Below are 14109 nucleotides of genomic sequence, written 5' to 3' on the forward strand. Positions count from 1 at the left end.
GAGAGCAGGTTTTGACGGTAAGGAGTGGGGGAAAGATGGCTGAAGACAGAAGAGGGCAAAAAGGAAGGAGGCTACCTGACCCATCCCCCCGGATTTATTTTCCCTGCTGTAGTGAGAGCGGGACAAATTCAAGGCAGACCTCCAAAAATTAGATTCTGTATCTAGAGAATAATAACAAATGTATAAATTGTCCATATATAGAATCCAGTTATTGAGGGGTTTGTTGTATATTCAGGGTTATCTTATGTTTGAGTAAAAATGGTATTTACCTAAAACAATTTGGGTAGGGGTTGGCTTTTAATTCCTATTTTGATTTTTGTTAGAAAAATCAAATTTGAACAGATCAGACTTTTTCTTTCTTGGCATAACCCTAGGAATTTTCGTAGATGGTTCTTTCAACACAGATGCAAGTGTCTTCACTATAATAAAAAGGGCTACGTATCTTATGAAGTGGTCTACTCACCAGTGGTAATGTTTGCTTTGACCTAACGTTACTAAAGGTCTGGGAATACGCATAAGGGAAATTCTAAATTCCCCAATTTGCATATTGAAGCTAGAGGGACTGTATCTCGACAGCTTGTTTAAATAGAATTGGCTTTTAATGTTTACATAACGTTCTTTGTTTCAAAGGATCAGCTAAGCACTTTACACTCTACACATACAACGTTACTGAAACTCAGGTGCCTTGGGGTTGGAGTACAGTAGCCAGCTAGTGTATAAAGTATAATAAATAGGTGCAGTGGAGAAGTAAATTTTAGGAAAGGATACCAGGAAAAGCCCCTAGAGCTACTCAGTTTGATCAAATATGCTTTAATATACTGCTAATCAGGTACACTCTTGATTTTTACAAAAGAGCTGCTGACCTGCACCTTTACTGCATGCTTATTTAGAATGTGAGATAAAGGAATGTCTTTTACTCTGTATTTGAAAATCCAGGCTGTATTGGCTGTAATAGCAGTAGTAATAGAGTGAGGACTGAGATGACCCTGCTGAGATTCAAATCCCAAATTGAATCAAACCTACATATTTAAAACCTTTCGTTTGAGCCATTAGGCCACCCCCTTTATGCAGCATCTCCCAGATGTTTACACTTAAAAGCAAAAACCCCCCAAAAACTGATAAAAAAACCCCATATGAGTGATGTTTCCTATTTTTCAAAAGGAAGAAATGATACTCACATATTCCCAGTCCTGTTGTGAAAACATCCCTTTTCTCTTGACTGTGAGAAAAAATTACATTCTTCTAACTAACAACTTATGCAAATGGTGTTTCATGTTTGGTCCAGAAATACCCTTTTATATATCACACCTCATTTTGAACTGGGTTTTATACTATTTCGGTTACTGTCTCGCTTTCAGATCTATGTGATCAGTTTGGCTGAACCCCGATTACCCTTGCAGCTGGATGATGCTGTTCGGCCAGAGGTGGAAGGAGAGGAGGTGAAAACTCTTCATCATTGATATATCTCTGAACTTGTTGTATTTGTACTTGAGCAAAAGCTAGAAAGCATGGTATAGTTTCTCTTCTCAATGCAGTGATACTTTTCTGAATGCATTTAATTTCCTTTATATTGTCCAGATTGTGTTGTGTTCCTTGAAACCTTCTCCATTTATAATACTTCCTGAGGTGCGATAGAGCTAAATACATTGCAGACAACATCCCATTATACCAGTTAGAGATGTAGGAGCTTTTTGTGAAATAGAAACATCATATGTTGTATTCCAGGTCCTTAGCAGGCTTTGAGTCTGGTTTCTGCTTTATGTCCATTGGGAAAGGTCATCCCTTAAATTCTTGTTCACATTGGGAATAAAGAATTAGGTTTGGATTGCTGTACTGTAGCTCCAGAATAATACTTGAAGTCATTCTACTAAAAATGAAATAACCCTTGGCTTTTAATGAGAGTCTTTTATTCTGTTTAGGATGTTTCTTTGTGGGCATCTGTTTTAATTATATACTTTTACACTACTCTTTAGGATGGAAGAGCTACTGTAAACCAGGATACAAGATTGGACAACAGAGTCATTGATTTGAGGGTAAGGAACACACTGTGTTGTATGGTAAACTAAAGCTTTTTAGAGCTGTGAAAACTCCTGGGTTTGAGTTTGATTGTTCTGAGCTTGTTTTAACCGTTCATTTATAAATAACACTGAGGAAAGAAACCACTGTTATATATATAATATATATGCACTGAACTTGCATTGAACTCCTGCTAAGACAAAAGCATCTCCTGATAGGAAAACATTCACATTTTAAAATGTTCACGTCCAGCTGACAAAATTCCAGGTAAGGAGCAGGTTATGAATGCACAGATGGGGATTCTAGATGACATTATAAGGATTCAAAGGATTTGGGAGTAAGTCGGAATAACTTGTAAGTTGGGTTCTCAGTTAAGGTTTCATTTCAAGCCTCTGGAGTGGGAAACGTATGGGAGATATTTCTTTGGTTGCTTATATCTAAGAAGTGTAGGTTACTCTTAATGGGATTTTTGGCACCAAATAACAGCATCCTCAGTACCATTTTCCCAGACCTTAAGGGGTACTTAAGGGAGCCCACCCCTGCCCCAGCCCTGGCACTTGCCTGCCTGTACACTAATGCCAGGAGCCTGGGCAACAAGCAGGACGAGCTCGTTCTCCTGCTCAGTGCAAAGAAATATGATGTCATTGGGATAACGGAGACCTGGTGGGACTCCACTCATGACTGGACCACGGGTATAGAGGGCTATACCCTGTACAGGAGGGATCGTGTTGACAAAAGGGGCGGGGGTGTAGCCCTCTGTGAAGGAAAGCTACATGTCCCTGCAAGCTGATGTTGGCGACCGGCATGGACAGCTAGAGACCCTCTAAAAGCCAACCTATTAAATAGGTACTTTGCATCAGTCTTTCATCAGTCACATGGGATGCCCATGCCTGCTATGGGACAGGGAAATCTGGGTGAGGGGGATCCCCTACCCTCCATCAATGCTGACCTCGTGAAGGAACACCTTGAGAAGCTGGATACCTTCAAGTCAGCTGGCCCTGACAATCTGCACCCCAGGGTACTCAAGGAGCTGGCGAGCGTCATAGCCCAGCCCCTGGCACGGGTCTTTGAAAACTCCTGGCGCTCTGGTGTAGTGCCCAAAGACTGGAAGAAGGCCAACGTGGTGCCGATCTTCAGGAAAGGGAGGAGAGTGAATCCGGCTAACTACAGGCCCATTAGCCTGACTTCTATCCTGGGGAAGATCTTGGAAAAGTTTATTAAGGAGGCCATCCTTGAGGGACTGGCCCAGGCTGACATCCTAAGGGATAGCCAGCACAGGTTTGTTGCGGGTAGGTCTTGTTTGACCAATCTCATTTCCTTCTATGACCAGGTGACCTATCACCTGGACAAGGGAGAAGAGATTGATGTCATATATCTTGACTTCAAAAAAGTTTTTGATCTGGTATCCCATGATCACCTCTTGGCCAAACTGCCCAGTTGTGGCCTTGGCTCCACCACGATCCGCTGGCTGGGAAATTGGCTTCGTGGTCGGACCCAGAGGGTTGTGATTGATGGCAGTCACTCATCATGGTGCCCTGTGACCAGTGGGGTCCCTCAAGGCTCTGTCCTGGGACCCATACTGTTCAACATCTTCATTAACGATGTGGACACTGGAGTCAGGAGCGGACTGGCCAAGTTCGCCGATGACACCAAACTTTGGGGCAAAGCATCCACGCCAGAAGATAGGCGGGTGATCCAGGCTGACCTGGACAAGCTCAGCAAATGGGCAGACGAGAACCTCATGGTGTTTAACACCGATAAATGCAAGGTTCTCCACCTTGGGAGGAAAAACCTGCAGCACCCTTACAGGCTCGGCAGTGCTACGTTGGTTAGCACTACAGAAGAAAGAGACTTGGGGGTCATCATTGACCACAAGATGAACATGAGCCTGCAATGCGATGCTGCGGCTAGTAAAGCGACCAAAATGCTGGCGTGCATCCATAGATGCTTCTCGAGCAAATCCCGGGACGTCATTCTCCCCTTGTACTCGGCCTTGATGAGGCTGCAGCTGGAGTACTACGTCCAGTTTTGGGCTCCACAATTCAAAAAGGATGTGGAGAAGCTTGAGAGAGTCCAGAGGAGAGCCACGCGCATGATCAGAGGTCAGGAAAACAGATCTTACGATGACAGGCTGAGAGCCATGGGACTCTTTAGCCTGGAAAAGTGCAGGCTCAGGGGTGATCTGATGGCCACCTATAAGTTTATTAGGGGTGACCACTAGGATCTGGGGCAACGTCTGTTCACCAGAGCGCCCCAAGGGATGACGAGGTCGAACGGTCACAAACTCCTGCAAGACCGTTTCAGGCTGGACATAAGGAAGAATTTCTTTACTGTCCGAGCCCCCAAGGTCTGGAACGGTCTGCCAGCGGAGGTGGTTCAAGCGCCTACATTGAACACCTTCAAGAGTAAATTGGATGCTTATGTTGCTGGGATCCTATGACCCCAGCTGACTTCCTGCCCTTTGGGCAGGGGGCTGGACTCGATGATCTCCCGAGGTCCCTTCCAGCCCTGATGTCTATGAAATCTATGAAATAAAGAGGATGTGGGTTTTTGCTTACTGTCAGTCCAAGAAAAAATGGTTAGTCACTTTTAGAGATTTAGAGACAAGTGCCCTCTTTTTACACCTGACTGTGGTGCTGTACAACTAATAGTGCACTATTTAACTACTGTAGGGAAACAGTGTAGGTGCCTAAATCCTCACTGTTCTTCAAAACCCTTTCTCAATCCCATAGGCACCTAAATTCCATAAAGCCCTAAGTTTTTACCAGTGAAGTTCCCTAAGCATCTGAAGTTCTGGTCCTGCACATGCCTAGAACTGCCTGCATCTTGTCAGAATTGAGCAGGATGATATGTCTCATAGCCAAGTCTGATAGACTAGGAGTTTCATAGTTTTATAGTTTCATAATTTGTAGGGTCAGAAGGGACCTGAGCAGATCATCAAGTCCGACCCCCTGCCATGGCAGGAAAGAGTACTGGGGTCAAACAACCCCAGCAAGGTCGGCATCAAGCCTCCTCTTAAAGACCCCCAGGGTAGAAGCCTGCACTACTTCTCTTGGAAGCTGGTTCCAGACCCTAGCCGCCCTGACTGTGAAGTAGCACCTCCTGATATCTAACCTAAACCTACCCTCTGCCAGCTTGTGACCATTATTCCTGGTCACTCCTGGCAGTGGTCAGGGGAACAGGGACTCCCCCAATGCCTGCTGGTCTCCTCTGTCTAGTTTGTAACAGGCCACTAGATCCCCCCTCAGCCTTCTCTTGTGGAGGCTGAACAGGTTCAGGTCCTGTAGCCTCTCCTTGTAGGGCTTGCCCTGCTGCCCCCGATCATATGAGTGGCCCTCCTCTGGACCCTCTCCATGCTGTTGACATCCCTCTTGAAGTGCGGCGCCCAGAACTGGACGCAATACTCCAGCTGCAACCTGACCAGTGCCGCCTAGAGGGGGAGGATCACCTCCTTGGACCTACTCGAGATGCATCTGTGGATGCATGACAAGGTGTGGTTGGCCTTCCTGACTGCCTCCCCACACTGCTCTCCCATGTTCATCTTGGCACCAGTGATGCCTCCAAGATCCTTTTCTGCCTCTGTACTGATGAGAAGGGAGTTCCCCAGCCTGTAGGTATGGTGCTGGTTCTTCCTCCCCAGGTGCTACACCTTGCACTTGTCAGCGTTGAATCGCATCCTATTCTCATCTGCCCACCCCTGTAACCTGTCTAGGTCCGATTGCAGCCTGTGCCTCCCTTCTAGCTTGCCCACATCCCTCCACATCATAGTGTTATCAGCAAATTTGAACAGGGTGCTTTTTACCCCCTCGTCCAAGTCGCTAATGAAGATGTTGAACAGTGCAGACCCAACGACCGACCCCTGAGGAACCCCACTGCCCACATCCCTCCAAGTCGAAAATGACCCATCCAGCACCACTCTCTGGGTGCGGCCCTCCAGCCAGTTGGTGACCCATTTGACTGTCTGGGTGTCGACACCACAGCCCCCAAGTTTCTTAATGAGAACGGGGTGCGAGACATTGTCAAAGGCTTTCTGAAAGTCCAGGAAGACTATGTCCACTGCTACCCCTGCATTTAAGGATTTGGTGACCTGGTCGTAGAAGACCACCAGGTTGGTTTCACAGGACCTGCCTCTAATGAACCTGTGTTGGTTGCCCCTAAGCATGACCTCCCCTGCTGGCCCCTCGTGGACATGTGCCAGACTAATTCTGTCAAAAAGCTTGCCCAGGATTGTGGTAAGACTAACTGGCCCATAGTTTCCCGGGTCCTCCTTCCTCCCTTTTTTGAAGATAGGAACCACATTGGCCCTCTTCCAGTCCTCTGGCACCACACCAGAGCACCACAAGTGCTCATAAAGCCGTGCCAGGGGTCCCGCAATGGCCGCAGCTAATTCCCTCAGTACTCTGGTGTGGAGATAGTCAGAACCAGCTGATTTAAATACATCCAGTCCCTCCAGAAGTTCCCTGACTCAGTCCTCACTGAGCCTTGGCCTAGGTGCACCTCCCTTGGGGCCTAAGGGGGGCGCAGAACGGGGGGGTGACTGTTCCGGTCCCTGCTCAGGAAAATGGAGGCAAAGAAATTGTTAAATACGTTGGCTTTGTCGTCTGGTGTGACGACCATATTTCCTAGTGTGTCTTGCAGGGGCCCCACATTACCTAGTACCTTCTTTTTGCCCCCTGTGCATTTAAAAAAGGACTCCTGTTGTCCTTGATATGGGAAGCCAGTCCAGTTCCATCTCTGTCTTGGCCTTCCTGATCGCCCCCCTGCATCCCTGAGCAACCGCAGTATAGTCCTCCCTGGTGATGGCCCCTCCCTTCCATTGGGTGTGTGCCTCTCTTTTAGCTAGGAGACATTCCTGGATGTTTTTGGTGAGCCATGGGGGCTTTTGCACCCTCCTGCTCCCTTTGATCTGCGTTGGGATTACCTCCCTTTGGGCTTGGAGGATTGTCTCCTTAAGGAGCGACCACTCTTCTTGGACACCTGGTTCCCCTCCCCTCCCGGACCTCAGTGCTTCCCTGACTATTCTCTTTAGCTCATTGAAGTCTGCCCTCCTGAAATCTAGGGCTGCTGCCTTGCTGTAGACCTTTGCCACCTTGTGCTGGATGGTGAATTCCAGCAGGTGATGATTGCTGTCACCCAGGTGGTTGAGCATCTGCAACCCCCTCAGCAGCTCGTTGCTGGTGGCCAGCACCAGGTCCAAGAAGTCATCTCCCCTGGTGGGGCTGTGCACCTCCTGGGTTAGATGGAGGTCCTGCATTCTGGCTAGGAACCTACATGAGCAGTCAGACCTGGCTGACTGCTCTTCCCAGCAGATGTCTGGAAAGTTCAGGTCACCCATGATGACCACATCCTTTGACTTCACTACCTCCATGAGCTGACTTAAGAATTCCTGGTCTAGCTCATCCCCTTGGTTGGGTGGTCTGTAGTAGACCCCCACCGTTAAGTCTCTTTCCCCTCAACTGCCTTGTATTCTAACCCAGAGCACTTCAGAGTACCTTTCCTCTGACTCTGTTCTACCTGGTGAGGATGTGTATTCCTCCTTAATGTAGAACGCCACGCCCCCACCTTTCCTCCCTGTCCTATCCCTCCTGTACAGCCTATAGCCCTTGATATTCACTGCCCAGTCATGTGCTGGGTCCCACCACGTTTCAGTGAGCCCCACTATGTCTGGGTTGGTGTCAGCTAGCAGGAGGGTAAGTTCCTCTTGCTTGTTTCCCATACTACGAGCATTTGTGTAGAGGCATTTGAGGCCTCCTGAGGATGTGTGCACTGGCCCCCTAATCTCAGCATTGGCCTGGCCCCTGTTGCTTACCTGTGTATATGTTCCGCCCGTCAGTCTAGGCTGGGCTGTACTTGTGGGTGTTGCTTGGTTTGGCAGTCCAAGGCTCCTCCACCCTCGTCTTCCCCCTCCCCCAACGAGCCTAGTTTAAAGCCTGCCAGAGGAGATCCGCCAACCTAGAAGAAAACACACGCTTACCTTTAGGGGAAAGGTGGAGCCCACCCCATCCGAGCATGTCTCTTGTCATGATGCGCGGGTCGTTGTCTAGGAAGCCAAAGCCCGCCTCAAGACACCATTCCCATAGCCGCCAGTTGGTCTCTGCGATGCACATCGCATGCCGTCTTCCATGTCTGCTCACTGGTAGGACAGAAGAGAAAACCACCTGTGTGCCTATCTCCTTCAGCACACCTCACTGTGGTTGGCAACCTTTTCGCACTAGCACCCCGCTGCTGCTGCTGCTTTTTCCAGCAGGTGCACTGGAAAAATGTCCACAGCTGGCACTTTTTTTTCCTTGCAGTGGCAGGAGGCTTCAGGAGCAGTTGCTTTCCCCTGCTACCATTGTGCGATCGCTAGCTACAGACACTTTTCCCACGCAGTCCAGGGGAAAAGCAGTGATTTGCAGGCACTTTCCCTGTGTACTTGCTGGGAAAAGTAGTGGCAGCAGGTCTTAGCACCCACCCCTTGTGCTCCTGCCCACCTCTGACATAAACTGGGTCATCTAACTGCTGAAGCCCCATATCTGCAGCGGGATCCAGCCTGTAGGCCATAGATTGCTGACCGCTGAACTAGACCCTTGGCATCGTGTGGTAGGTGGGTATAGATCATGCCCAATACTCACCTAAAGAACTGAGTTCCACACAAGCCAGCAGTGGCTGCCATTTTCAATAAAAAAAATATGGCCAGAAGGGGAGAGGGTACGAGTGGTAAGTGATAATCCTTTTTATATGTTAACCTAACAGTTCAAGCATTCATTTATAAGGAGGAAGGCCTAAGCTCTGACCCCTGATCCAAGGCCTGATTGTGCATTCTATCCAATAACTGTTTAATGTAAAATATTTGAATGGGTCTTGGAGCAAAGACAGCAAGGCAGCTCTCCCCCTTCACCAGCATGTACCCTAACAGTCATGCTGTTTCTGTATAACCCACTGAATCTTGAATTTTTGTCTGCTGTTATGTAGCTACAGGAAGATGATAATGAGTGCTGTCACCTCAGAATAATAATCAGTAGGTTAGTGATTAGGGTGCTTGTTTGGGTTCCCCAAGAAGAGATGGGGAACCCAGGCCTCCTGTTTTCCAGGCTTAGTGTTCTCATTGTAAAGCTGTTGGCTTTAAAATATATATATAAAAAATAACACCATTGCTTGCAGGGAGGGGCAGGATTTCAGGCTCACCTTTGTCTTCCTGATTACTTACTGGTTAGTGTAGCTAGACTTTGCTCAGCATACTGGCTCTCGTGAATCCTATTCTGAGTCATCTAACTTTCCCCATGTATATATGGGGATCTTAGGATCCTAATTCCCTTTGGGTTATAGTCCTTAGTTCCTAGTCCATATTACCATCAGACAACTTGCAGCTTGTCAGCTGCTGAAAAGAAACGCATTGCTGGGCTAGCTAGGGTGTTGTGTGTTAGGACGGAGATACATTAGCAGTGCAAGCCAGTATGGAGGTGAGAAGCTTGCCCAGTGATTGCTTTTTTGATTCTTGAAGAAATGAAAGAAAATTTAGTGTTTACCCAGGGGAAAAACTAACAAATTATTTTCAATTTGTGGGGTGGGGTGGTGGGAGCAATCTTTATCTCTACATACACATGCAAACAATAAAGAACTAATCAGATGCTGTATATCCTGTTCCTGAAGTTCATCAGAAAGCAATATTGATTTGGAAGAGGACATTTAGGATCTGGCAGAGGGCCATGTACAGCTGGGTCCCTGTTTTATTAATGAAATCCCAGGATGACTGAACATGAATAACACAGAGAAATACCATTTCCCCTCAATTACAGCATTTGGTACCCAAGAAACTTAATAGGAATTCAGTTTGAAATATCAGATAGAGGTCGAATTTAGCATATAATTTAGATATGCTCTACCAGGGATGGCCAACCTGTGGCACTCCTGTCACAAGTGGCACAGGCAGCCTTTGTGGGTGGCACACAGCAGATTAGGGAGGGAGCAGGGAATACAGCATCAGAAGCAATGAGGAGTGGGAAGCAGAGTACCAGTTAGGCCAGGGAGCACAGGGCAGAGACCAGTAACCAGAGCAGCACATCGAGCAGTGGAAGGGGATTGGAGTGGCATTTGGGAAGGATGCACAACTTAGCATGTGCCTGCCAGAAAGCTTGGCTCTCACTGTGCGATATTATACTGCTGTAGCCTATCTCACATATAGTATTATATTAAGTAATGATGCTAACCTCAATATCTCGTTAGTTCATTTTTCCTATAGTGTTCCCTGGGCTTTCTTCCTACACATGGAACACCTTTGTCTCTGTGGACCAGTTTAGTAATCTCAGATACCTACTATTTTTACCTTATCTTGGAGAAATTATCTGGCTAAATTTTCGTACTTTTATTCATTTCTTTAACAAATAAAACCAAAAAAAAAAGCTCTACTGCACCATGCATTTGCCTTAAGTAATTGCGTGTCCCTGCTCAAATGGCTTCTGTCCTTCCTTGCCTTCTGCCTTTCAAGACTCCACATTGAAACGATATTTGTATAAACTCATCAGAAAATGAATCGCGCTTTGTTTTTTGTGTTGTGAGGTTCCTAGCATCTCTTGAAAACTATTAATATAATAAATAATAGTGACACAGATTCTCAATAAACAAATTGTGAGAGTGGGAGGCCAAGAACCAATGGTCGTTCATTTCATCAGAAAGTTTGGAAAAATACTGGCATTGAATTCATTAGGGGCTTCTAGGAATGTCTTATTTTTTCAACTACCATACTTTAAATTATCACAGCGGGAGTTATTTTATTTAGACCAAGATTAATGGCTTCTCACAGGGCCTTATCCTATAGGATGCTAAGAAACCTCAGATCTTGTTTACTTCTTGGGGGTGGGGTGGTACTGGGTCTCACTGGATTGGTCCCCTCATCAGCACATCACTGAATAGTGTATTTCATTTCAGAATCTAAAAATCGGATTTATGAAGTGGCTAGTATTCTAAATGCTGTAATGTGAGCGTTGTTTGAAAGACCTTAAAAATGATAGTGGTAAAGGCAGCATGGTAAGTTGTAAGAAGTCTGGTGGGATGCTGTAAGTGTCCAGGTTTATTAAATACCTTCTGTTGATCTGGCAGGAAGGCTCAGCAGCACACTAATGAAATCCTCTGGGGATGCCAAACTGAAAAAAGCTGCGAAGACCAAAGAGGAATAATACCATGGATCTCTACTTGAGGAATACTAGCAGGAAATAGCAGTTTGAGATGGTATATCTGGGAAGGGAAAAAAGAAAACGTGTAATAGTTATATAGTGAGGAAAAAACAAAGCTTCATGCCAAAATACGCACAAGGGACAGGGCAGAAGGGGGTGAAGCTAAGTGTGGAGTAACTGTAGACCTTGCTCTTCTCTAACTACAGACCTGTTAAGTTTCTCAGTTCTCTTTTTAAGGTGATAAGCTAGTAGATTTTCACCAGAGTTTGCATCCATACCTGCCAGTGCAATTAGTGCCAGCTGGTCAGACTCTACCTTGCACGTAGAAGTGGCAGGATGACAGTGCGTGTGGTGCAGTTTCACTGTTGATGGTTTTCTTGCTTGAATGTCCATTAAATGCAGCTGGTGACCTTCAAGAGGATGGACTCTCCTGGTTACCTTTTCATCTCAAATACAGTTGCAGTACCTCAAATGTCCAGAAACTTCTGGAGTCCTATTTGGTATATGACATTTTTCTAATCTCCCAAGTCTGCCTTCAATGGAAGCCATCTTTATCTCCCCTCTGCTAGTTAAGCAGCAGGGGCAGTGTTTTAAACTGAAAAATGGGGGTGGTCCATTGTAAAAGCATGTCTTAAGAGTATAGGATGATTTGGGTAGGAAAGATGCTGCCTGTGGCAGGATGTTGGACTAAATGACCTGCGGAGGTCCCTTCCAGCACTACTTCTCTGTGATTTTGTGATTAGTTCAGAAGGGCATCTGAAACTCAGTAAGGCAATTTAGTCTTTTGATGGGCTCGGATGTAAGGATGACAGATCAGATCGTAGTCCCTTTTCCCCCCTCTTTCTACATGTGTAGCCCCTTCAGTAGTCAGAACCTGGCTCTAACTCCTGTGACTACAGTTAGGTACCTACTGAGCCTTCTCTTGGGCAGTTTCTATCTACTTCTGTCACATTTCTTTCTGTCTTTTTAATGTCTGTATGAGTATAACTGCTTCCCTCTTTGTTCTGGAACAAAAACCCAGGGTCAGGCTTATGCCTATTCATAAGCTAGCTTTACAATAGAGGGTGCCAAAATGGTTATGCATGAACCTGACCCTGAATTTTTGTTAAAGAACACACAGAGAGAGTTGAATAGACAGACAAAAAGTTAATAGAGTAAGGAAGGCTTCCTCTGTGTGGGTATGTGTGTGGGGAAGCACATGTTTTAAACTGTGTATGCATAGGAATTATTTCATGAACAGAGACAGCAGCCCAGGTTTTTTTCCTGAAAACTCTCATTGGTTTCAATGGTTTAGTTACACCAGTGGAAACAATATTGGGAGTGTTAGTGTAGTAGGTCTTAAGGCAGCCAGAAGTTTCAAATGCTCAGGTTATAGGTATGTTTTGAGTTGGCGTTTAAATTGCTAGCTAGCTGCCTGGAATGTTTTCTGTTCTACTTGCCCTAACGTTGGTCTTATAGGTGAAGCCAGACCATTGGTAACAATGATAGGAAATGTTAGCAACAAAGTCCTAATGTAGACCTGAGCCCTCCCCAGGAAACTTTATTCCCAGTGTGATCTCAGCAGTTCATATACTTTATTACAAGAAAGAAGTACAACGAATTGGTGAAAGTTCCTTGATGAGCAATAAAAATCCTTACGGAGCCAGAGCCATTGCTTTGTAAGGAAGAACTGAAAGAACTGTGTGCGCAACTGGGCTCGATAGCTCTTTTTGTGGGGCTAAAAATGGACTTGTGGACCATTTTAACTGCTTTTTTTTTTTTTTAGCTAGCCCAGGTTAGTTAATATTAAACATGATTTGGCACACTGTTTTGCTGAACCAGAGTTTTAAAACTGTCCTAGCCCAACTGAATGTCATTTGGCAAGCCAAGTTTGACAAAATAAGTACACTAAAACAAATTAATTTGAAATGACTGAGCTGTGTTGAGAATCAGAATGGCAAGCTTGGGTTTACCCCCAAAGTTGACAGGGCCAGAGAGAAAGAGGGGCATAAGTGTGCAAATGTTACATACAGATTTGGGTAGAGACTAGTTCTGGTATGAAACATAGGAGGTATATCATTGTTATCAGTGGTCTGGCTTCACAGCCTTTGGGCACAGACCGAAGTTAAGGTGTACAGAGCTGCTGTTATCTCCACCCTACTATACAGTGCTGAGTTGTGGGTCTTATTGCCACCATGTACATCTCCTTGACCGTTTCTATCAGTGCTGCCTCCACACCATTCTCAAAAGCTGTTAGCAGGATTATATCACCACATGGAGGTGCTACAAAGAGCCAATACCATCAGCATTGAGGTGATCCTCCTGCAGACTCACCTGTATTGGGCAGGCCACGTGGATGACAACTGCCTACCAAAGGCCATGCTGTTGGGGGAACTGACCACTGGGAAACGTGACAGAGGGGCCAAACGCAAGCGCTTCAAGGACACCCTGAAGAGAGGTGGTTTTCTACCTGCGGTATTGACCACAAACTAGGAGAAATGCAGGCTGCAGATCATGATGCCTGGCAGCTCCAAATCAAAAAGGCAACAGCTGTCCTTGGATGTCAACACAGAGCCAGCATGGAGAAGAGAAGGAAAGATCTAGCAGCAGTCAGCCATACACATGTAACTTGCAGCATGATTTACTTCTGCAACTGGACTGATTAGTCACCAGTGGGCCTGCAACCAGCATGGGCAGTTACCTTCCTAATATCCTTGTCTACAGAGAACTGCCAACAAGAAGATGATATCAGGGTAGTAAGATGAAATTTTCCAGTAAGAGGAAATGTTAAGATAAATGTCAAGAAAACTTATCCTGATAATCTGATTATAGGGCAGAATAATTTGCTAAGGGAAATGGCAGAACTCCCATTTCTGGGTGCAGCTGAAAATACCTGGTCTCTATATATTGTATAGAGTACTGGCGGCTAGACCAACATTAACTACAGGTCTTTTATATCTCA

At 45.9% G+C, this 14109-nt stretch overlaps 1 protein-coding gene across 1 annotated transcript in view; it reads left to right on the plus strand.

The window, feature by feature from the left end:
• The window catches only part of DARS1 (aspartyl-tRNA synthetase 1), an 80584-nt gene that overhangs the window by 45585 nt on the left and 20890 nt on the right, over positions 1 to 14109 (plus strand). The window contains exons 6-7 of the mRNA XM_090045845.1: positions 1359 to 1439; positions 1974 to 2033. Coding sequence (XP_089901971.1) covers positions 1359 to 1439; positions 1974 to 2033 — 141 coding nt within the window. The remainder of the gene's footprint in view (positions 1 to 1358; positions 1440 to 1973; positions 2034 to 14109) is intronic.

This window comes from Crocodylus siamensis, chromosome 4, assembly GCF_052110815.1.
Source record: "Crocodylus siamensis isolate JL-2025a chromosome 4, ASM5211081v1, whole genome shotgun sequence".
Classification (NCBI taxonomy): Eukaryota; Metazoa; Chordata; order Crocodylia; family Crocodylidae; genus Crocodylus; species Crocodylus siamensis.